This window comes from Eleutherodactylus coqui, chromosome 1 (genome assembly GCF_035609145.1).
Source record: "Eleutherodactylus coqui strain aEleCoq1 chromosome 1, aEleCoq1.hap1, whole genome shotgun sequence".
Classification (NCBI taxonomy): domain Eukaryota; kingdom Metazoa; phylum Chordata; class Amphibia; order Anura; family Eleutherodactylidae; genus Eleutherodactylus; species Eleutherodactylus coqui.
In genome coordinates, this window is record NC_089837.1 from 238076801 (window position 1) to 238101396 (window position 24596).

A 24596-nucleotide genomic window follows, 5' to 3' on the forward strand; every position below is an offset into this window, starting at 1 on the left:
ATGTAATTTGGTGGAAGTACTACATCATAATCGTTTGCCAAAGCCTACATTATTTATTTCAAAGGGAACCTGTCTCGTCCCCACAGCACCATAAATTATTATGCCATTAGGGGACGTGACAAGGAGGCGGTTGGTCTATTTTTATGCCCACATGCTCCCATTATCCAGCAGTGTTCCCCTCTGAAGTTGACATGAGGCACAAAAATCGGACTCTTTTACAGAGTGCTGCGTGCGCTGTCCTATAAAAGTCTATGGGAGACCGCCTGCACCTGAGCAGACGCATAGCGCTCACTAGAGGCTACTGAGTGATGGGGTGTGCTGACAGCATGAAGTATCTGGAGGTGAGGCGAAGCACTGTAGCTGCTGAAATCAAGTGCTGATACGCAACGGATGGTGCAGATTTTGACCTGGCTTTTGACGTTGAACTGCTACGGATTTTGCAGTGGAAAATTCACAGCATTTCTGCTATGTGTGAAAGAACACTTAAAGTTCCGCCGGAGAGCAGGAATTCAGCTGCAGGTGTGCCATAGATCTGGAAGGCTTCCATAGGCTTTAATAGAAGCCTGCGGGAGACCCGCAGTAAAATGGAGCATGCTGCGGGTGATTTCACGCACACGCAATCCGCGCCTCAAGGGAAAACAACATCTGCAGGTATTTAACTACCTGCCGGTGTCCAATGCATCCCCATGGGGCGTGGATCTCACCTTTTCAATAAAAGAGGTGAAGTCTGCTATGGACCTGCACCAAAATCCATTTTTGATGTAGATTTTCTGCTCCATATGAACAATATGTAAAATTGTAAAACAATTTGCTGTGCACAATAGAACTACCATATAATGCTGCTCATATGTATAAGAATATATCTGCAATAATACTATCCTCTATTGCGGCATGCTGTGCCCCCATCTGCTCCCAGTAGAATTATCCCTCCACAGTAAAGCCCCTTAAGTTTAATATACTCCGTGCCGCTGCATCCACCCACCGCATTCAGTAAAAACACAGGAGCCAAACCTTGCTCACCTAACTAACCCCCAAGTAACCACACACAGAAGACTCTCCAATTGCTTGCAAGCAACATGTTATCAGAGGGCGAGACATCTAGCAAATGGGCCTAGCATGTGGCTCATCTGCTAGATGAAGAATAAATTTTGATCACAGAATGGTAGTGTCATGGCAGCAAGGTTAGTCACAAATGGTGACAAGATTGAAACATCTTGTTGCCATTTGCAAAATTCTGGTTACACTGAAGCCCTGCTATATGACAATAAGTACCTGCATCTCTCAAGTTGTAGTAGTGCATCACATGCCAAAAAATCCCTGTAATATTACCAAAATAACTATGTGTGTAAAAACATTGTATGCACAAATTAAACGTAGATTTATTTAAACCAATAACTTTAAGATTCCGTGTGGAATACGGTAGCTTATTAGAAGTACAGCACTGAGCCACCAAATATATATGTAGTTTTGGCATTTGTTGTCCTTTGTTTATGAGCAAGATGAAAGTGTTTGAGTATCCTGCTGCAACAAAAAGGAAGCCTGGCATGTGGCACAAGATCAGTATGTTCCACAGTAACATGTATAAATGAATGCATGTGCTACAATATTCTTCCGTCATACCTCTACACAGGGCATTCTTCCAGAGAAATTAGCAGCAGTATAGCCAAATGTGACATTGGAAATTAATTTCAATCCTAGTTGTCGAGCATCAAGCAGGCGTGTAAGGCTTTTGTCTTCTTTATATTGTTTCATGGACTGCTTCACCATTATTCGGGTTTTTAAAATTTCTTCAAGCATTCTTGGTAGCACCCCCTTTCGGACAGAGGCCTAAGGCAGAAGAAAAACAAAGTTTCAGAATGAAATATTTAGTTGCGATTAAGATGATATTCAAAAGACCGTGAACAAAAGACTAATCCAGATATATGACATTCTGGGAAGATATAAAGCTGTATATATATATATATAGCAGTAGCTCACATGTCCCTACATTATGGACAGCGACTAACAGAAAAGCTACTGTGGTTCCCTAAAAATAGGACCTACTCTGAAAATAAGGCCTACCCAGATGCTTGAGGATTTTCAGGGAGGCTTGAAATTTAAGCCCTACTCTGAAAATAAGCCCTAGCTGCATTGCATAAAAAAACAACATTACCTAGCAGGCTCGTGTCTGGGTCCTCCCACTGCTCTCCGCAGCTCCAGAGTGCTTGCTGCTGTCCTCATCTGCCCAAAGAAGTTCGCTTCCTGGTTACGGGATTCATAAATCCAGCTTCCACAAGGTGATGGTTGTGATTTGCTCTCGAGCGCTGCTCAGCCAATTAATGCAGTGCTCAATGAACCAATGCGATTGGTTCTCGAGTGCTGCTCAGCCAATGAAGACCATCGCATTGTGGAGGTGGGATTTATGAATTGGTCAATCAATGCCACCGCTCATCCAAATCATTAATTCCGCTGCATTGATTGGCTGAGCAGCATTTGAGAATCAATCACAGCTATCGCTTCCTGGAGGTGAGATTTACGAATCCTGTAACCTGGTAGCGATCTTCTGTGGGCAGCCAAGAACCGCAGCAAGTCCGCTGGAGCTCGGGAGAGCAGCGGGAGTGACCCGGGTCGAGCCTGCTAGGTAAGAGTAATAAGACCTCCTCCCCCCCCCCCCCAAAAAAAAAATAAGACCTAGTGCCTCTTTTGGGGCAAAAATTAATATAAGACAGGGTCTTATTTGGGGGGGAAACCCAGCATCTATTAGGTGGCACTAGAGAGCCAATTTTCTTCCTTCGTAAGGAAAGCTACATTTGCCCTTTTTTCCCCATAGAGCACTGTCTTAAAAGCACACTACCAGCTAACTAGTAATACATGTAAGAAAAGGAGGCAACCATCTTTGTTTGTCCAAGCTCAGAGCATCACTTTAAATACGTTTTCTAGGCCAATTACATTGATGACCTATGCTCAGGATAGGTCATCAATTGCTGATCAGCTGGGGTCCGCTGCTTTGGACTCTGACCGATCAGGTGTTTGGGAGCTCGCTGTCACCGGCAAAACAAAAGGTACGGAGTGGAGGCAGATGACTCCGCCCCCTGTGTAGCAGCTGACACTAGTTAATGCAAGTGCAGCCATCACTAATTGTAATGGGAGTTGTGCCTGCAATTAGTGTTGCACACTACACAGGAGGCAGGGCTAACTGCTTCTACTCCATACCTTGTGTGTTTTGCCAGTAATCAGCAGATCCCAGCTTAACAACTATTAGGCCTCTTTACCACAAGCAAATATCAGTCGGTCGATATACGCTACGTTGGGATAGATAAAACGTTTGTGCGCCTGTCAGACGGCATGGGTCCTGACGCATATACGCCGAGACTACCATGCAGTCGCCTATTTCCAATCCCTCCCCATCGCAAGCTCACCTCTTCTCTCCTCCCGACACGTTCTTTCAATGAGGGGGCGGAGCTAAGCACCATCCCGTCCCGCCTCCTCTCATTGATGGCTATGGATAAGGGACGGGGAGAGGGCGTAAGTTTAGATCCGTCCATGTTCCGCGCGATGTTCGCAACCAGCAATTGGGGGAGGCGGGACGAGACGACACTTAGCTCCGCCTTCTCCCATTGCAAAGAACGAGCGGAGAGGAGAGCAGAGGTGAGCCTGCATGGGGGAGGGGGGAGGGGGGGGCAGCAGAGGAAGGGCGTTTAGCAGCCATGCTGCTACACTCCCTCCCACCGTTGGCCGCTGTCTGGGCTCCCATAGGAGCCCATGCAGCGGCCGGCGTATTCCGGTCTGAAAGATAGTTCCAGAACTATCTATTGGGCTTGACGTAAAAACGCTTTTACATCTCAGGAATACGGCCATGTGATCTGATGCACTGGAATCCAATGCATCAGATCACAGCGTATATCAGCCGGCCGTTAAAAAAGGACAGTTGATATACGCTCGAGGGAAAGAGGCCTTAAAGGGGTTGTCTCGCGAAAGCAAGTGGGGTTATACACTTCTGTATGGCCATATTAATGCACTTTGTAATATACATCGTGCATTAAATATGAGCCATACAGAAGTTATTCACTTACCTGCTCCGTTGCTAGCGCCCCCGTTGCCATGGTTCCGTCTAACTTCGGTGTCTTCTTGCTTTTTTAGACGCGCTTGCGCAGATGGATCTTCTCCCTTCGGCTGGTCTTGGAAGCATCGGCGTTTTGGCTCCGCCCCCTTGTACGCGTCATCGCGTAGCTCCGCCCCCGTCACGTGCCGATTCCAGCCAATCAGGAGGCTGGAACCGGCACACGTCATGGGGCGGAGCTACGCGATGACGCGTACAAGGGGGCGGAGCCAAAACGCCGATGCTTCCAAGACCAGCCGAAGGGAGAAGATCCATCTGCGCAAGCGCGTCTAAAAAAGCAAGAAGACACCGAAGTTAGACGGAACCATGGCAACGGGGACGCTAGCAACGGAGCAGGTAAGTGAATAACTTCTGTATGGCTCATATTTAATGCACGATGTATATTACAAAGTGCATTAATATGGCCATACAGAAGTGTATAACCCCACTTGCTGCCGCGAGACAACCCCTTTAAGCTGAGGATAGGTCATCAATAAGAGTAGCCCAGAAAACCCCTTTAAATCTTTACTTTATTAACCCCTGCCCCCCTTTTCCTTTTTTTTTTCTTTTTTTTTTTTAACTTCGTTTATTGACAGATTGTATACAGAAATACATGTAATATTTGTTTTACAATTTTCATTTGTTCTGCATCTTATATCACTTTATGGTTACATAACGTTTTCCATATTAACTTTTAACATTTGAGAGAATAAAATAAAACTTAGTGCGTTTGGTTCGTTGTGTATGAATTTCTTCCTCTTTTTCAACTAGATATCTAACCTGTACCTGCTTGACTTATAATGTGTTGTGCGAGTCTAGCCATTCACCCCACACTTTTTCAAATTTGTCTGGACATCCTCTGTGTTGGTAAATCACCTTTTCATAGGTTATTATAGTGTCAGCTAACTTTTTCCATTGTGGGATGGAGGGCGGTCTCGTTGCCATCCAGCTCATGGCTACGGTTTTTCTGGCTATAAATAACATTTCTCTGATGAATATTTTATTGTAGTGTGTCCACTCTTCTTCGTCTATCAGTCCAAATATTGCTATTTTGGGGTCCATGACCAGTGGGGTCGGCAGGAGCGAAGACAGGGTATTAAATATCTCTTCCCAGAATTTCTTTACATGATAACATTCCCATAGTAGGTGCCAAAAGTCGGCATTCAGTGGATGACATCTGTGGCATGTCGCTGTGTCTGTTCTGCCCATTTTATTCAATTGGACTGGTGTAAGATATGCCTGGTGTATCACGTATAATTGTATCATTTTATCATTAACTGCCGGTGACACTAATAGATGCGACTCCATCACTTCCTGCCAGTCCTCTATTGTCAGAGTAGGGATATTAATTTTCCATTTGTCATAGACTAATAATGGCTCATGATCCATTTTGGCTGATAGTAAGTGCGTGTAAAGAATTGATATCAGTCCTTTGGGTCCCTGTGTCCTGAGGACGCCCACTATTGGATACTTAGAGATTCTAACCGTTTCTGGTGGAAATTGGGCATTTAGGGCGTGTCTCAATTGGAAGTATCTAAATAGTTGTAATTTCGGCATTTGTAGTTTTTCCCGTAATTGTGTGTAAGTTAGCATTACATTGTCCTCGTATATGTCTCCCAACACCTGTATTCCCAGAGAAGTCCAATATCTAGTATCTTGTAGTGATTGTAGTGATGGCAGAGTGGGGTTTTCCCACAGAGGGGTGTCCGTCATTATGTCAGTGAATTGTTGGATCTCCTTGGCCACATGCCACACCGATTGGGCTAGTCGGTGTATGGGTAGTAATTTAGATGGTTTTGTGTATTCTGGATGTTCCAGGAATACAATCAAGTTTTGTCCCGCTACCTCGCTAGCTAAATAATAGTCCGTCAGTGGCAACTCCCCCCTGGTAAACCAGGAACGGAGGTTTCGTAGTTGGTTCGATAGGTAATATAATTTGTAATTAGGTAGTGCCATTCCCGCCTGTTTCTTAGATCTTTGCCGTTTAGCGAGTCCCAGTTTAGATCTGGACTGGCCCCAGATAAAGCGAATAATCAGGGAGTTTAATCTTTGAAAGAATTTTTCTGGTACTTTAACCGGTATATGTTGTAGGGAATACAGGCACTTGGGCTGAATTACCATTTTTATCACATTTACTCGCCTGGCCACCGAGAGGGGAAGTCTGGACCAAACCTTTACTTTAGTGCTTATTGAGTCATATAGCGGATCTATATTTTCACCTAGGGTGTTTTCATGATCCTGTACTATATTGACTCCTAGGTATTTGAATTTTGTTACTTCCAGTAGTCCACTGGAGAGTACACATGGGATCATGACGGAGTCTTTGGCTGTATGCATTATTGCAGACTTGGTCCAGTTTATATATAATCCGGAGTATTTGGAGAAACAGTTTATTATTTCTAGGGCTTGTGGGAATGAGTGTTCAGGGTTGCAGAGATATAAAATCATATCGTCTGCATATAGTCCAATTTTACTTTCTCTGCCCTCCCATTGCACTCCAGTCACATCAGGGGCATTACGTAGGCGGATGGCTAGTGCTTCTATTGCTATCGCAAATAGAGCTGGGGATAGTGGACATCCCTGGCGTGTTCCCCGTGATAGCGGGAATTTCATTGATGGTATACCGTTAACTATTACGTTTGCCATGGGTGACTTATATAATAGCTTGATCCTTTTTAGGAATCGCGGCCCGAAGCCAAAACGGGTCAGGCAGGCTTCTAAAAAATTCCATTCCAATGAATCGAATGCCTTCTTTGTGTCTAAAGACGCTATTGCCCAGGGTTTATTATATTTTCTGCCCAATTGTACTATTGTCTGCGTCCTACGTATGTTGATCGTGGTCGATTTCCCGGGCATGAACCCCGTTTGATCCTTGTGGATTATAGATATTATTACTCAATTTAGCCTAGTAGCTAATATTTTGGTCAGGATTTTATAATCCACGTTGAGCAATGATATAGGTCTATATGAATCGCATTCAGTTGGGTCTTGGCCCGGTTTTATCAGCACTATTATTGATGCCTCATAAAATGAGGGCGGAAGCGAGTTTTCATTATATCCCCACTGCAGAACATCGTGTAAAATTGATGTTAATTGACCAGTTTTATTTAAGGCATCACTGCCTTAAATAAAACTGACAAAAAGACAATTAGTAATCATTCCCGAATACAAAACTATATTTTTATATATGGCTGTAAAACTAGCAAGACATATATGCAAGCTTAACCGGCTTACCTTAACAAAAGCAACTCCATTAGGCGATACTGTAATATCGTGCCGCAGGTGGTACAAGAGGTCTGGAGGAACGTGCAAAGATGTGCAGCCAAATTTTAACTCTTCACACCTAGAAACCAAGCAGCAACATGATCTTATTTGAAACTATAAACTAACAGTGGTTACAGACATGGCAATAACTGGCCACAACTACTGATCGCAAGTTATGTAGTAACGATACGATTAATAGAATGCCATTTCACTGGTTAGAAAAAACATGAGGTCCACTTACAATCACAATTGGAAAACGCAATTGCAACTTCTTTTTGTTGATAGGGGATAGGGATGCTACTATAGGAAACTATTGTATAGTAATACGTGTGGCGATTGTTTTCCTGTGCGATCTTTCTTTTTTTTTTTTGTTATTTTTTCTCTCCTTGGCCCTTATCATGGGGTATGGCTAAGGTTTATTACATTACTTTTCTTGACATTGGGTGTCATATTTTGTTATTATCTGTTGTGACCTGCATATTTTGTTGGTATTTGCACTTTATCGTTTAGATAACAAGTTATTATTAAGGGAAGTGTTTTTAATTGCTGCATTTTTATTCTTTTTTATAGATACTGATTTATTCATTTATGGTACACCTGCAGCATTATATGTAGCTTTTTGGAGGGTTAGTTTTGATTGCACAGGTCTAGCTGTCCCATATTGTGTGGGCAGTTGTGGTTTCTTGTTTTTAAATGTTTTTATTGTATGCTTCATTTAGTTTGGGTGTGCGCTTTTTGTATATTGCGCTTTTTGTATATTGCACTGCTGCTTTCTTTTTCTTAAACATTATTAATTAAAAAGACCAAAGATAAAAGTTTATCTTCACAAATAAAAGTGTCTCTTGCATACTGTGGAGAACAGCCAATCCCTGCTTAGCTTCCTTACAAGAGTTTAAATGAGATTTCAACTACCTTGTGATTTTTCCAGTGCGCACAAATAAGGAGTGCGCTAAAGTTGATAGTGAGCAGGTCAAATACTTTGTAAATGGTAGAAAATAATGCATACATATATGTATATACATACACACATTATAATATATATATAAATGTTGGATGAGAATTCCCATTTAAGAACTTGCTGGGAAGACCAGATTACAGCAAATGTAAATTGGTGAAAATCGGAAAGGATTTTCGCATGGATAAATTGTTTTATTATAGCAAAACATTATAAAAGTAGCATAAAGGGGTTCTCCAAGAAATTAAAATAACGGGCTGCCGTCTGCGCAATGTGTGAGAAATTTGTCCCAGAAATTGAGGAGATATGAGAAGACGGAGCACCAGGTGAGGGTTGAGGCTGACACTATACTGTTGATTCCTTTCACACTTGCCAACACTATGCCTAGCAGGAACAAAAAGTGTGGTGTTGGCCTCTGATCCCCACCTTCGGATCTGGCCCCCAAAAGTCCCCCAGAACTCAATAACTCATCCTAGTTACATTCTATGCCTGTTTCTCACAGGCTGCACAAATGGTGACCATTTAAAAAAAAAAAAATTTCCGGAGAAACTAGTTAAATACAATATTTGATTCAAATAGATTTTATTACATATATCAGTCAAACAAAGTTAATTTTCTGCGTTAATCATAAAAAATCAGATATAATTTTCGTAAACTTTTGGAAAAATATAAAGATCGAAGGGAGAAGTAAGGTAGGTCTGGGGGAGGAGCGTTTATCCCTGGTGGGGCTTGGCGAGACAGTTATGTCTCGTGCTAGCTACTTCTTTCGCGTTCCCTCTACCTCGGCTATAAATACAATATTTGGATATTTATGTCTGATTGCACTCAAATCTTTTTGGCTATGACCAAATCAATGAAGAAATGAGATTTGAAATTGCAATTGAGATCAGACAAGCTTGACATAAAACACCGTACCATGGCATAATAAATACACTTTAGGCCTGAGCACATACGGATAGAGACAAACGCTTTGTTGGTGTACTTTGCATGCATTCCTCTTCCAGCACTTATTTACTCACATACACACTATTTTAGATACAAAAGTATAAACATTAAAAGCGCTTACTTTCCCAGATTCTCAATATTCCCCAGACAAGTCGAGTAGCAGTAGTTATATGCAATCACTATGGAGGGATACAAGGACTGAAAGTCTAGCACCAATATGGAATTGCTGTAGAATTTGGATTCGGGCTCCAGTATAAGTGGCAAGCACTGTGGGGCTCTCATCTGAGCTCGTTGTTGGACGCTTGGCGTTACTGAGATATAATTCATTGGTTTAGCAATGCGGAGCATCATTGATTCAACTCGGTACTGAGCAAAAAGGAAAAAAATAAATAATTAGTTTTGCCATGCAATCCTTCATTCCAAAACTGAAAAACAAAAAGGTATAGAAGAGATCTTTAAAAATGCTGCACATAAAGAAGAGTGTGAAACCATAAATCCCTTCACTGCCATCATGGCAACCCTCATCCGACAATTCACTAGCTCTATGGTAATCGTTTTTTTTGTCGTGGTCTGTTAATTTGCTCAGTAGTTCGCACTTTTGCCTTGCAGCCCCGGAGTCCTGGGTTCAAATCCTACCAAGGACAACCTCTGCATAGACTTTGTATGTTCTCCCTGTGTTTGCGTGGGTTTCCTCCCACACTCTGAAAATATAATGGGTGATTTAGATTGTGTGCCCTATGGGGACATAACGCAATGTTTAGTGATGTATGTATGTGCAATATAAATGAGTAAAATAAGCTATTCTTTTTGCAGAAATTATGCATATGATTTGCATTTAACCCCTTAGTGACCAAGCCTGTTTGCGCCTTAATGACCAGGCCAAATTTTGCAAATCTGACACGTGTCACTTTAGCATGGAAAAACACCAGAAAGGTTTTGCATATCCAAGCGATTCTGACATTGTTTTTTTGCCACATGTTGTACTTCATCTAGGCGGAAAAAAAAGACAGATAGAATTTGTGTTTATTTATTAAAAGCGCCAAAATTGGTAAAATCTTGAAAAAAAAATCGTCATTTTTTTCACATTTCCAACTGCAATATCTCAAATATGTGCAAACATAATATAGAAATTTTTGTTAAGATATATTTCCATCCGTTTACTTTATTTTTGGCGCACATTGGAAAAACTTTCATTTTTTTAACCATTTAGGAGACGTACAAATTTAACATTACTTTTCAGCATTTTGAGGAACACTTTGTTTTCCTACACCAAACCAAGATTGGAAAGGCTCATAGGAGTCAAAATGATAGATACCCTCACAAATGACCCTATTTTAAAAACTACACCCTTTAAGGTATTCACTGAGGGGTGTCATGATTATTTTAACCTCACAGTTTTTTTTAGGAGTCAATGCAATTTAGAAGAGAAAAACTAAAATTTCATATTTTTGCAAATATGTCATTTTAAAGACAGGACTTTTTTCTATAGTACACATGAAAATTAGGATTTGCACCCCAGAATGGATACCCCTGTTTGTCCCGTGCTCAGAAACATACCCATTGTGGCCCTAATCTTATGTCTGGATGTACAATGGGGCCCAAAATGAAAGGAGCAACCGGTGGCTTTCGGAACAGAAATTTTGCTTGAAGGAGATTTAGGCCCTATTGCCCACTTGTAGAGCCATTGAGTGACCAAAACGATGGAGAACCCCCACAAGTGACCCCATTCTGAAAAGTAGACCCCTTAACGAATTTATCTAGGGGTACGATGACTTTTTTGACTTCACAGTTTTTGAATGAATCTAAGCCAAGCAGAAGGAAAAAATTATGATTTTCATTTTTTTGGCAATTGTGTGAATTTAAAAACAGGTTTTTTTTGTACAGTGTACATAGGAATGAAGACGGTCACCCCAAAATGGATACCCCCGTTTGTCCCGTGTTCAGAAACATACCCATTGTGGCCCTAATCTACTTAAAGGAAACATAGCTAGGCCTATAATGGAAGGAGTACCCGTTGGATTTCAGGGTACAGCGGAATAAATTCCAGTCCCCATTGCCCACTTGTAGAGCCATTGAGCGGCCAAAATGATGGAGAACCCCCACAAATGACCCCATTTTGAAAACTAGACCCCTTAACAAATTCATCTAGGGGTGTACTGTGTATTTTGACCCCACAATATTTGAATGAATCTAAGCAAAGCAAAAGGAAAAAATTACGATTTTCATTTTTTTGGCACTTTGTACAAAAAAAAAAGTTTTTAAATTGACAAGTTTACATAGGAATGAAGACTTTCACCCCAAAATGGATCCCCCCCGTTTGTCCCGTGTTCAGAAACATACCCCTTGTGGCCCTAATCTACTTACAGGACACATGGCTAGGCCCATAATGGAGGGAATGCCCACTGGATTTCAGGGCAGAACTGAATAAATCCCAGGCCCCATTGCCCACTTATAAGGAAAAAAATTTGACTTCCTAAAAATAATCCCCAACCCACCCCCCCACCATCCCCATTTTTTGGCATTCCCTAAATATTAGATAAAGGTTAGAGATGAGCGAGCGTACTCGGATAAGCGGTACTCGCTCAAGTAATTGGCTTTATCCGAGTATCGCTGTGCTCGGGGCTAAAGATTCGGGTGCCGCTGCGGCTGACAGGTGAGTCGCAGCGGGGAGCAGGGGAGAGCGGGCGGGAGAGAGGGAGAGAAAGATCTTACCTCCGTTCCTCCCCGCTCTCCCCTGCAGCTCCTCGCTCCGTGCCGGCACCCGAATCTTTAGCCCCGAGCACAGCGGTACTCGGATAAAGCCAATTACTCGAGCGAGTAGTGCTTATCCGAGTACGCTCGCTCATCTCTAATAAAGGTAATAATATAAACTGCGTTTTCTGTCCGAAGACAGGGGTAATTACGGAGGGCTGGTTGGGTTGGGCACATGGGGCAAGAAAACCGGGTATCCCCCCTCCTCTCATGTATTTTGGGGGGGTATTTCGTGACCTCAGCGGTGGGGATGGGGTGTAAAAAGTGGCGCTCTGCGAGGCTTTGTAATCTTGCTGCGGTGCGGCCGTCTCACAGAGAAGGCGCTCAACAAGCTGTTCCTGGAACTGCATGAAGGCGAGCGTTACTGGGGCTTCTTGTAAATTACGGATTACAGGTAGCGGTCTGAATAACGCCGGGCTCACGCAGCCGTAGGCGGAATCTGCTTGTGGAGGCACGCTGCAGATTCCAGCTGTGAGCCCGGCAGTGACCCTGCGTACGGCCGCGTAATGTACTGCGCATAACTGCCTACTCACACAGGCGGTCATGCGCAGTACTTTTTTTTTTTATTGCATTTCCCGCGCCGTCGCTTAGCGATGACCCGGGTACCCGCAGCTCATACACAATATATTTGCACATGGGCTGCGAGTATATCCGCCGTCATAGAGCAGAATGGGCTCTAGGTCGCGGATATCCGCGGTAAAATATAACATGCCGTGTTTTGTTTCTGAGAGTGGATTCCGTAATTCCGACCCGCTAATTGGGGGGAATTGTGTGATCCAATGCATGTGATTGATCCGTGGATTACCGCTGATCAAGCGCATGCAGAACCCATAATTCCTCTCCGGTCATGCGTGACCGGCCTAATGTTAGATCGCTACTTTATCACGTGATCGGGGACCGCTCAACGAGGCCTCTGGTCACTGCTCCAAGCACTCAGCGACCGTTGGTCGCTGGGAGCAAGGAGATTTAAAATTTCCTGGGCTCCCCGGCTCCTGCGAATGTGTCCGGCATTTTGCCGGCGGGCGCATGCGCAGCAGCCGGAAGGGTCCATGGAGGATAATCGCATCTGGATTCAAATGCGGAAGCCTCCGAGAAGATGTTTCATCTCCCCCTACCGATCGCATCAGTGAGGGAAGATGAAACTTCCACTTTTTAAAGAACTTTTACGTGATCGCCATTATGCATTGGATAACGGCGATCACGTGACCAGTAACCGCATACCGCGGCTCCCCGTGACATCTCCAGGCTCTTGGCTACCTTTGGTAGTCAGCAGCAGGGAGATTTTACATTTCTTGGGCAATCTCACTTTTGCGCATGCGTCCGCCATCATGCTGACGGGCGCATGCGCAGAAGCTGGGGTAAGGGCCGCGGATGAACATCCCATCAGGGAACAAATCCGGGACCTTGGGTACGTAATTTCATCACCCCTTACGGATATGATCAGTAAGGGGAGATGAAACTAACTTTTTAAACTTTTTTTTAACTTTTTTTTTTTGTTTTTTTAACTTTATATGATCACCGTTATCCGATGGATAATGGTGATCATATGACTGGAAACCACATACAGCGGTCCCCAGTCATATCTCCCTGCACTCGGCTAACTGTGACAGCCGGGTGCAGGGAGATTTTGAATTTGCTGGGCTCGTCGGCCTTCTGCGCATGCGCCACATCGGCACATCGCAGAAGCCAGCGGGGGGTCCAGACACCGGCCGGAGGACATCGGCGGACCTGAGGTGAGTATTTTCACCTCCCCTCGTGGATCCGATCCATAAGGGGAGGTGAAACTTTTCTTTTTTTTACACTTTTTTGCACTTTTCCGCGATCGCCGTTATCCATTGTATAACGGCGATCGCGGTACCGGGGACCGCTCACCGCGGTCCCCGCTGACATCTCCTGCCTCCCAGGTACCTACAGGAGCCGGGAGCCAGGAGATTTTAAGTCTCCCGCGCCGCCGGGCCTTCTGAGCATGTGGCTGACGTAATGCCACCTGGCGCGCATGCGCAGAAGGACAGCTACAGCGCCCGGAGCATCGGGACAGCGGGGAGTCGTGCGGCGGACCTCGGTGAGTAATTTCAGCTGCTCTGATGGATCCGATCCATCAGAGCAGCTGAATATGTAACTTTTTTTGCAGTTTTATTTACTTTTTTGCGATCGGCGCTATCCATTGCATAGCGCCGATCGCAATGCCGGGAGGGGAGGGGGTCCGAACAGCTCGGGATGACAGCTCCATGCTGTCGGCCACCTGCGGACACCGACGGCATGGAGCTGTCACGTCCACAGCCCAAGGGGCTTTATTCTCTGCAGGACACGTTTTTACGTCCTCAGAGAATAAAGCCCACTTCGGGAGGACGTAAAAACACTATGGGCTGGTCGTTAAGGGGTTAAGGAAAAAAGACAAGCAAACCTCAATTATGATGTCAGCCAGATATGCAATTTTGAGCCCAAAAGAAAATTTGGCACCTCACAAAACCTTATAAATAGAGATGAGCGAGTATACTCGCTAAGGGCAATTGCTCGAGCGAGCATTGCCCTTAGCGAGTACTTGCCCGCTCGAGACAAAAGGTTCGGGTGCCAGCGCGGGGGAGCCGTGGGAAGCGGCAGTCTGCAGGGGGAGGGGGGGGGGGGGGTAGAGAGGGAGAGAGAGATCTCCCCTCCGTTCCTCCCCGCTCTCCCCCGCAGCTCCCTGCCCGCCGCCGGCACCCGAACCTTTTGTCTCGAGCGGGCAGGTACTCGCTAAGGGCAATGCTCGCTCGAGCAATTGCCCTTAGCGAGTATGCTTGCTCATCACTACTTATAAACATTGAATGACTATCACATAAGCACAGGTTCTTTGAAAGTTTAGCAACCAATGTGATAACAAAACTACATGTTTTTGTACTGAAAAAAAAAAACCTTTCCATCTAATTTACTGCCCATTGTCTGCTGTCCAGTGATGCCCGTCTCTAGTACCAGAGATAACAAGACGGAACACAGGAGATGATGGAGGGTGATGACTCATGCTGTCCATAGAAGTCTACACAGAGGAGAAGAAATGGGAAGGAAAAAACGCAGACAGATGCTGCCTGCAGTTAGCAGTGCGTATTGGAAATCCCATCTCCCATATCTACAACACAGAAGTGTGGGTTGGGTATAAAGCATGCTTGAATGCCAGGGTACCAGCTGTTTGAAAGTTGTAAGTGTTATAAGAGATGATCCAGAACTGTCATTTTTATGGAGAATATAAGTATTTACTAAAATATGCATGTCAGGAGAATCCATGGCAGAATAATGCAGCTATAAGGTTCTATTGAACCTAATAGCTCAGTCCTCACATGTGGGATTCTGCCCCGGATTTATGCTGCAGGGAAAAAAAAAATAAAAAAAATCAGGGCATGTTCTATTTTAGCGTGTTTTTCCGTGGCGGGAGGTCTCCAGTAATATAGTATTAATGGAGACTGCAGAAAACCGCCAGCTGGGACTTTTTTGCTTATCCGCAGGCATGAGCCGTTAGAGTCCTTTTGTAAGTTACTAAAAGTGCTAGGTTATTTAATGGTAACCAATGAAAAGCTGTTGCTATATCAGCAGCAAATGAAATACCAACTTTTCAAACTGACGCACCATCATTCCTATCATTCAATGATATGGTTACTTACCTGTGATCCTCTAGTTAGGACATGTAAAAACTGAATACCAAATAGTCTTGCTAGTTCGCTAGTTCTCCCAATCAGATCTAACTGTTCAAGTAACTGGAGTGTTCCACGCACCCTGCTCATATAGTGGTCAATCATCCTCCATCTGTAAATAGACACAGAAAAAGTGCATTAGCTTACAAACAATATAAACCCAAGATAAATATGTGATTAATTTTATTAAAAAACTATCCTAAAAACATGTCCAACCTAAAGTGACCATTTTTTCTCAACTAAATGACCCATAGATGGATAAAACAATGAACCCTGATAGCGATGTGCTTACACATGAGCATTCTCTTGGTTAACCATCTATTAGCTCGGTGGATATCGCACTCAACGCTTCATTAATATGAAGGGATGAGTCCAATGCATGCACAGACTGCTGGGTTCCCAGGAGGACAGTGAGGGAATGGATAGGCAGGCGAGCATGACAGTCACATAGTCAAATTCAGCTGCCCCTGTCCTAAGACACCATAAACTTAGGTTATGGGCCTCATAGGACTTAACAGGTTCCCTTTAAATAATCAAGGTAGAAAATAAGACCTGCATCTTTCCAGGAAAGAATACTAAGGTAACAGAGGGGCAAAGCAGCAGCACACAGACCACATTATGGGTACGCACATTTTATTGCAGTCTGTGTTTCCCCCACATCTTATGTTCATGAGGCCTTAAGCCATGAGTGTCTTATCGTCTTACTAAAAGGGTCTTTACCATGAAATTAACTTATTACTCATCTACAGGATAGGTGACAAATATTTAATTGGTGGAGTCCAACCGTTGAGACCCTAATTGATCACGAGCACAGAAGTTCCAAGTGTCTCGGAATGAATAAAGCAGCGGTCACAAGTGTGCACTACCACTATATTAATTTCAATTAGACTGCCGGCGATAGCCAAGTACAAATGCTCTACCATCTCTGGAAGTCCCATAGAAATGAATAGAGTGGTAATGTGCACACACAATGATCCCCACTCCATTCCAGGACACGTGTGGATCCCTGTTCACATGATCAGTGGGAGTTGGTCTGGAGCGGTGATAAGTTAGTTTTGTAGGGCAACCCCTTTAAGCACGACAAATAAGATTTCCTCTGGAATGCACCCTACTGATAGCACAGCAAAAACATTAGACTTCCTAACTTGAAATTGTTTTTTCCCATTCATGTTGTATCCATACTAGCACAGCAAGCTACACGGTTTCCACAACTTGGGAGTTACAAAAACAGCATAACTGACTGTGCTACGCTGTTTCCATAACTTCCATTCTCTTCTGGGAGCTCAGCTCTTTCAGCACTCCTGCCCACTAGTGGCTGTGGCTCAGACATTTTTTGGCCGATTTGAGAAAGCCCCTTTAAAAAAAAAAGCTAAGAGTTATTTCTATATATTATTATTGCTGTCATGCTTTATGTATAAACTACCAACATATTATGCCACACCATGTAGTAAATAGTGAAGGCTCTCAAATACAAATTTCAAAATACATAAAGAAATATTTTACAGTATGGAAGAGAGCCCGTGCCGAACGTGGGCCATGGAAAGAGCTATAGAATGAGAAAAATTGCTAAATGCAGAAGCAGATTTATTAATGTATTCACATCAGTTTGGCATAAATACTAAAAAAATATCACAAACATGACATCTTTTTAAAGCTCATGTATCAACTTTTTCAACATGTTGCAAAAAAGGAACAGACTTTCAAAGCCAAAAGGAAGGCAACACATTTACTAATAATCTTCACCACTTTTTCCACATGCCACCTTTAATGTGAAGCTTGGGCCATGAGTGGCACAGTGTGCCAGCATTAATATCCACTAATAAGGCCTCCTTCACACGGGCGACAAAGTCGCACGATTTTGTAGCATTGTTACGATGCTACAAATCGCATGTATGAGAAGCCCATGGTTTCCTATGGGTTCCTTCACACATGAGATGTTTTGTAGCATGCTACAAAATGACACACAAACCTCGAAGGTCCAGCGATATGCCCGCGACACGCGAGGTATTGTAGCCCATCTTTCTTTATGGAGCCTTCCTCTCTGTTGCATCGCATGGAAACGCAGTTTGCATGCGATGCGACTTTGAAAGTAGCAGATGCTACAAAGTCGCGTGATTTTGTAGCGTCACATGCGACTTTGTAGCGCTACAAAATTGCGGTATTGCTACGAGAAAATCGCAGCCATATCATACGGTGCAGCGATATCGCTGCGAGATGCGATTTTTTCTCGCAGCGATGCCATGTCGCCCGTGTGAAGGAGGCCTAAAGACTCGGTCATAGCAGACAACCTCCATTGGTTATGAAAATGAACCCAGTGGTTTCTGGCTCTGGTAACGGCCACACTACATTATATAACCAATTCATTAAGGCATTTACATAGGGAGCTTGAGTTGAGGAATGACTTGTGTTGATAAAAGTAGGAAATTACCATTAATAGAGTAATACCTGTAAACATCAGATTTATGGTCAAACCAATCTGATAGTGTTCGAAAAGTAAAAAGCGGGAGCCTCTGGTGAAGAACATGGAAGGCCACATTTTCAAATGTATAATTAGTCAGTGCTGCCTACAAAGTAATGTAGAAAAAAAATACTGTTAGAAACAACACTAATTCCATGCACTAAAACCTACTCCTGCGTAATAGGAGAATTTCACATGCCTACATAAAGCATTGACATGGCATACATTTAAAGGAAAGCTCATCGATTGCCCTGGACCCCTACGGTGTTTAGAAGGAACTAAAACGCATATAATTCATCCTCATTATTAAATATATATAATCAATCATTTTTAAAATGTAATACCTGTGGAGTGTACATAACGAAAAATATAGCTAAATTCACTTACTATTGCCACTCAAAACATTTTCACCTCTTTGAGCAAACTGTGAACTGAAACGCTGCTTTCTATATATTTTTTTAATTAGTGCATTTAGAACATATGTACTACATATGCAGTAATAATTTTAAAAGCCAGGTTAAAGGGGATTTCAGCTATTAAATTACTAATTATTAGAGATGAGCGAACGTGTTCTTCCGAGCTTGATATTCGTGCGAATATTAGGGTGTTCGGGATGTTCGTTATTCGTAACGAACACCATGCGGTGTTCTGGTTACTTTCACTTCCTTCCCTGAGATGTTAGCGCGCTTTTTTTGGCCAATTGAAAGACAGGGAAGGCATTACAACTTCCCCCTGTGACGTTCAAGTCCTATACCACCCCCCTGCTGTGAGTGGCTGGGAAGATCAGGTGTCACCCGAACATAAAAGTCGGCCCCTCCCGCGGTTCGGCTCAGATGCCTGGTGAGTTAGATGAGGGACAGTGCTGTTTGTACCGGAGCTGCTGTAGGGAAAGAATTGGTAGTTAGTGTAGGCTTCAAGACCCCCCAAAGGTCCTTATTAGGGCCACTGATAGCTGTGTGTTGGCTGCTGTTAGCAGTGCCATTTTTTTTTTTCTCAAAATCGGCTCTGCAGAGCGTTGCACCTGGCATTAGGGACAGAAGTGCTGCATAGGCAGGGAGAGTGTTAGGAGTGAGTGTAGCCTTCAAGAACCTCAACGGTCCTTTCTAGGGCCATATTTATCCGTGTGCAGTACTGTCCAGGCTGCTGTTAGCTGTGCTGCATTTTTTTTTGGCTTCTCAAAATCGCCTCTGCAGAGCATTGCACCCTCCATTGATACTGCAGGGAAAGAATTGTATAGGCAGGGCCACAACACAGTTATTATTCATAGAATATACGCAGTGCTGCCTTTTGCTTGTAAAACAAGTGAAAATAATTCTATTTGTCCTGCCTCTGTCCGTCCTAACGCCGGTGGACACGTGTCGGCTGCGTCTGCAACCTGTAAAAATCATACGCACCCAGCTACGTTTTACTCCTGGCTTCGCCATTTGCTTTCCTTAATTGGGAAAAAAAATACCTGCTCTGCCACAGTTAATAACTCTGCTACCCTCACGTTCTGTGACACATTAGCAGGAAAACAGCACAGTTATTAAACTTCTCATGTTCATAGAATATACGCAGTGCTGCCTTTTGGTGCAAAAAAACGGAAAATAATTCTATTTGTCCTGCCTCTGTCCGTCCTAACGCCGGTGGACACGTGTCGGCTGCGTCTGCAACCTGTAAAAATCATACGCACCCAGCTACGTTTTACTCCTGGCTTCGCCATTTGCTTTCCTTAATTGGGAAAAAAAATACCTGCTCTGCCACAGTTAATAACTCTGCTACCCTCACGTTCTGTGACACATTAGCAGGAAAACAGCACAGTTATTAAACTTCTCATGTTCATAGAATATACGCAGTGCTGCCTTTTGGTGCAAAAAAACGGAAAATAATTCTATTTGTCCTGCCTCTGTCCGTCCTAACGCCGGTGGACACGTGTCGGCTGCGTCTGCAACCTGTAAAAATCATACGCACCCAGCTACGTTTTACTCCTGGCTTCGCCATTTGCTTTCCCTAATTGGGAAAAAAAATACCTGCTCTGCCACAGTTAATAACTCTGCTACCCTCACGTTCTGTGACACATTAGCAGGAAAACAGCACAGTTATTAAACTTCTCATGTTCATAGAATATACGCAGTGCTGCCTTTTGGTGCAAAAAAACGGAAAATAATTCTATTTGTCCTGCCTCTGTCCGTCCTAACGCCGGTGGACACGTGTCGGCTGCGTCTGCAACCTGTAAAAATCATACGCACCCAGCTACGTTTTACTCCTGGCTTCGCCATTTGCTTTCCCTAATTGGGAAAAAAAATACCTGCTCTGCCACAGTTAATAACTCTGCTACCCTCACGTTCTGTGACACATTAGCAGGAAAACAGCACAGTTATTAAACTTCTCATGTTCATAGAATATACGCAGTGCTGCCTTTTGGTGCAAAAAAACGGAAAATAATTCTATTTGTCCTGCCTCTGTCCGTCCTAACGCCGGTGGACACGTGTCGGCTGCGTCTGCAACCTGTAAAAATCATACGCACCCAGCTACGTTTTACTCCTGGCTTCGCCATTTGCTTTCCTTAATTGGGAAAAAAATACCTGCTCTGCCAGAGTTATAATAACTCTGCTACCCTCACGTTCTGTGACACATAAGCAGGGACACAGCACAGTTATTAAACTTCTCATGTTCATAGAATATACGCAGTGCTGCCTTTTGGTGGAAAAAAACTGAAAACAAATCTATTTGTCCAGCCTCTGTCCGTCCTAAGGGCTGTGGACACGTGTGAGCTGCGTGAACAACATTGCTAAATCAGACGCACCCAGCTACGCTTTACTGCTGGCTTCGCCATTTGCTTTCCTTAATTGGGAAAAAAATACCTGCTCTGCCAGAGTTATAATAACTCTGCTACCCTCACGTTCTGTGACACATTAGCAGGGACACAGCACAGTTATTAAACTTAGATTATTCATTCACTAGAGGCAGTGGGGCCTTTCGTTTTCCAAAAAGGGCAAGAATTATATTTGGCCTGCAGTCTTGCGCCAATTTATTTCCTGCCTGTGAAATCAAATCACTGGTAATACAGCATGCTGAGGGGTAGGGGTAGGCCTAGAGGACGTGGACGCGGCCGAGGACGCGGAGGGCCAAGTCAGGGTGTGGGCACAGGCCGAGCTCCTGATCCCGGTGTGTCGCAGCCGACTGCTGCGCGATTAGGAGAGAGGCACGTTTCTGGCGTCCCCACATTCATCGCCCAATTAATGGGTCCACGCGGGAGACGGTTATTAGAAAATGAGCAGTGTGAGCAGGTCCTGTCCTGGATGGCAGAAAGTGCTTCGAGCAACCTATCGTCAACACGCAGTTCTGCGCCGTCCACTGCTGCAAATCCGAATCCTCTGTCTGCTGCTCCTCCTTCCTCCCAGCCTCCTCACTCCACTACAATGACACCTGCTCAGGAGCGGGAACACTCCCAGGAACTGTTCTCGGGCCCCTGCTCAGATTGGGCAGCAGCGGTTCCTCTCCCACCAGAGGAGTTTATAGTCACTGATGCCCAACCATTCGAAAGTTCCCGGGGTCCGGGGGATGAGGCTGGGGACTTCCGCCAACTGTCTCAACAACTTTCTGTGGGTGAGGAGGACGATGACGATCAGACACAGTTGTCTTGCAGTGAGGTAGTAGTAAGGGCAGTAAGTCCGAGGGAGCAGCGCACAGAGGATTCGGAGGAAGAGCAGCAGGACGATGAGGTGACTGACCCCACCTGGTGTGCAACGCTTACTCAGGAGGACAGGTCTTCAGAGGGGGAGTCAAGGGCATCAGCAGGGCAGGTTGCAAGAGGCAGTGCGGTGGCCAGGGGTAGAGGCAGGGCCAGACCGAATAATCCACCAAGTGTTTCCCAAAGCGCCCCCTCGCGCCATGCCACCCTGCAGAGGCCGAGGTGCTCTAAGGTCTGGCAGTTTTTCACAGAGACGCCTGACGACCGACGAACTGTGGTGTGCAACCTTTGTCGCGCAAAGCTCAGCCGGGGAGCCAACACCAACAGCCTCACCACCACCACCATGCGCAGACATATGATGGCCAAGCACCCCGCAAGGTGGGACGAAGGCCGTTCAGCGCCTCCGGTTTGCACCCCTGCCTCTCCCCCTGTGCCCCAACCTGCCACTGAGATGCAACCCCCCTCTCAGGACACAGGCACTACCGTCTCATGGCCTGCACCCACACCCTCACCTCCGCTGTCCTCGGCCCCATCCACCAATGTCTCGCACCGCACAGTCCAGCCGTCGCTAGCGCAACTGTTGGAGCGCAAGCGCAAGTACGCCGCCACGCACCCGCACGCTCAAACGTTAACCGTCCGCATAGCAAAATTCATCAGCCGTGAGATGCTGCCGTATAGGGTTGTGGAAACGGAGTCCTTCAAAAGTATCATGGAGGCGACGGCCCCGCGCTACTCAGTTCCCAGTCGCCACTACTTTTCCCGATGTGCCGTCCCAGCCCTGCACGACCACGTCTCCCGCAACATTGTACGCGCCCTCACCAACGCGGTTACTGCCACGGTCCACTTAACTACGGACACGTGGACAAGCACAGGCGGGCAGGGCCACTACATCTCCCTGACGGCACATTGGGTGAATTTAGTGGAGGCTGGGACAGAGTCAGAGCCTGGGACCGCTCACGTCCTACCCACCCCCAGAATTGCGGGCCCCAGCTCGGTGCTGGTATCTGCGGAGGTGTATGCTTCCTCCACTAAAGCACCCTCCTCCTCCTCCTCCTCCTCCGTCTCGCAATCAAGATGTGTTAGCAGCAGCATGTCGCCAGCAGTCGGTGTCGCGCGGTGTGGCAGCACAGCGGTGGGCAAGCGTCAGCAGGCCGTGCTGAAACTACTCAGCTTAGGCGATAAGAGGCACACGGCCCACGAACTGCTGCAGGGTCTGACAGAGCAGACCGACCGTTGGCTTGCGCCGCTGAGCCTCCAACCGGGCATGGTCGTGTGTGACAACGGCCGTAACCTGGTGGCGGCTCTGCAGCTCGGCAGCCTCACGCACGTGCCATGCCTGGCCCACGTCTTTAATTTGGTGGTTCAGCGGTTTCTGAAAAGCTACCCACGCTTGTCAGACCTGCTCGTAAAGGCGCGCCGGCTCTGCGCACATTTCCGCAAGTCCCACACGGACGCTGCCACCCTGCGCACCCTGCAACATCACTTTAAGCTGCCAGTGCACCGACTGCTGTGCGACGTGCCCACACGGTGGAACTCTACGCTCCACATGTTGGCCAGGCTCTATGAACAACGTAGAGCTATAGTCGAATACCAACTCCAACATGGGCGGCGCAGTGGGAGTCAGCCTCCTCAATTCCTTTCAGAAGAGTGGGCCTGGTTGGCAGACATCTGCCATGTCCTTGGTAATTTTGAGGAGTCTACCCAGGTGGTGAGCGGCGATGCTACAATCATTAGCGTCACCATTCCTCTGCTATGCATCTTGAGAAATTCCCTGCAAACCATAAAGGCAGCTGCTTTGCGCTCGGAAACGGGGGGCGGGGGAAGACAGTATGCCGCTGGATAGTCAGGGCACCCTCCTGTCTATTTCTCAGTGCGTACAGGAGGAGGAGGAGGAGGAGGAGCATGAGGAGGATGAGGAGGAGGGGGAAGAGACAGCTTGGGCCGCTGCTGACGGTACACCGGCTGATTGCCTGTCATCCTTTCAGCGTGTATGGCCTGAGGAGGAGGAGGAGGAGGATCCTGAAAGTGATCTTCCTAGTGAAGACAGCCATGTGTTGCGTACAGGTACCCTGGCACACATGGCTGACTTCATGTTAGGATGCCTTTCTCGTGACCCTCGCGTTGCACGCATTCTGGCCACGACGGATTACTGGGTGTACACACTGCTCGATCCACGGTATAAGGAGAACCTGCCCACTCTGATTCCCGAAGAGGAAAGGGGTTCGAGAGTGTTGCTATACCACAGGACCCTTGCGGACAAGCTGATGGTAAAATTCCCAGCCGACAGCGCTAGTGGCAGAAGGCGCAGTACCGAGGGCAAGGTAGCAGGGGATGTGCGTAGATCGAGCAGCATGTACATCCCAGGCAGTGCAACAGTCTTTAAGGGCCTGGCCAGCTTTATGGCTCCCCACCAAGACTGTGTCACCGCTCCCCAGTCACGGCTGAGTCGGCGGGAGCACTGTAAAAGGATGGTGAGGGAGTACGTAGCGGATCGCACGACCATCCTTGGTGACGCCTCTGCCCCCTACAACTACTGGGTGTCGAAGCTGGACACGTGGCCTGAACTCGCGCTGTATGCCCTGGAGGTGCTTGCTTGTCCTGCGGCTAGCGTCTTGTCGGAGAGGGTGTTTAGTGCGGCTGGGGGAATCATCACAGATAAGCGTAGCCGCTTGTCAACCGACAGTGCCGACAGGCTAACACTCATCAAGATGAACAAAGGCTGGATTTCCCCAGACTTCTGTTCTCCACCAGCGGACAGCAGCGATACGTAAGCAATACGTAGGCTGCACCCGCGGATGGAAGCATCGTTC

General features: G+C 45.8%; 1 protein-coding gene across 1 annotated transcript in view; it reads right to left on the bottom strand.

The window, feature by feature from the left end:
- REV3L (REV3 like, DNA directed polymerase zeta catalytic subunit) overlaps window positions 1-24596 on the bottom strand; it is a 242726-nt gene that overhangs the window by 18379 nt on the left and 199751 nt on the right. The window contains exons 21-25 of the mRNA XM_066607067.1: window positions 18101-18219; window positions 15626-15767; window positions 9364-9608; window positions 7313-7421; window positions 1621-1827 (exon numbers count right to left, since the gene is read on the bottom strand). Of these exons, the coding sequence (XP_066463164.1) occupies window positions 1621-1827; window positions 7313-7421; window positions 9364-9608; window positions 15626-15767; window positions 18101-18219 (822 nt within the window). The remainder of the gene's footprint in view (window positions 1-1620; window positions 1828-7312; window positions 7422-9363; window positions 9609-15625; window positions 15768-18100; window positions 18220-24596) is intronic.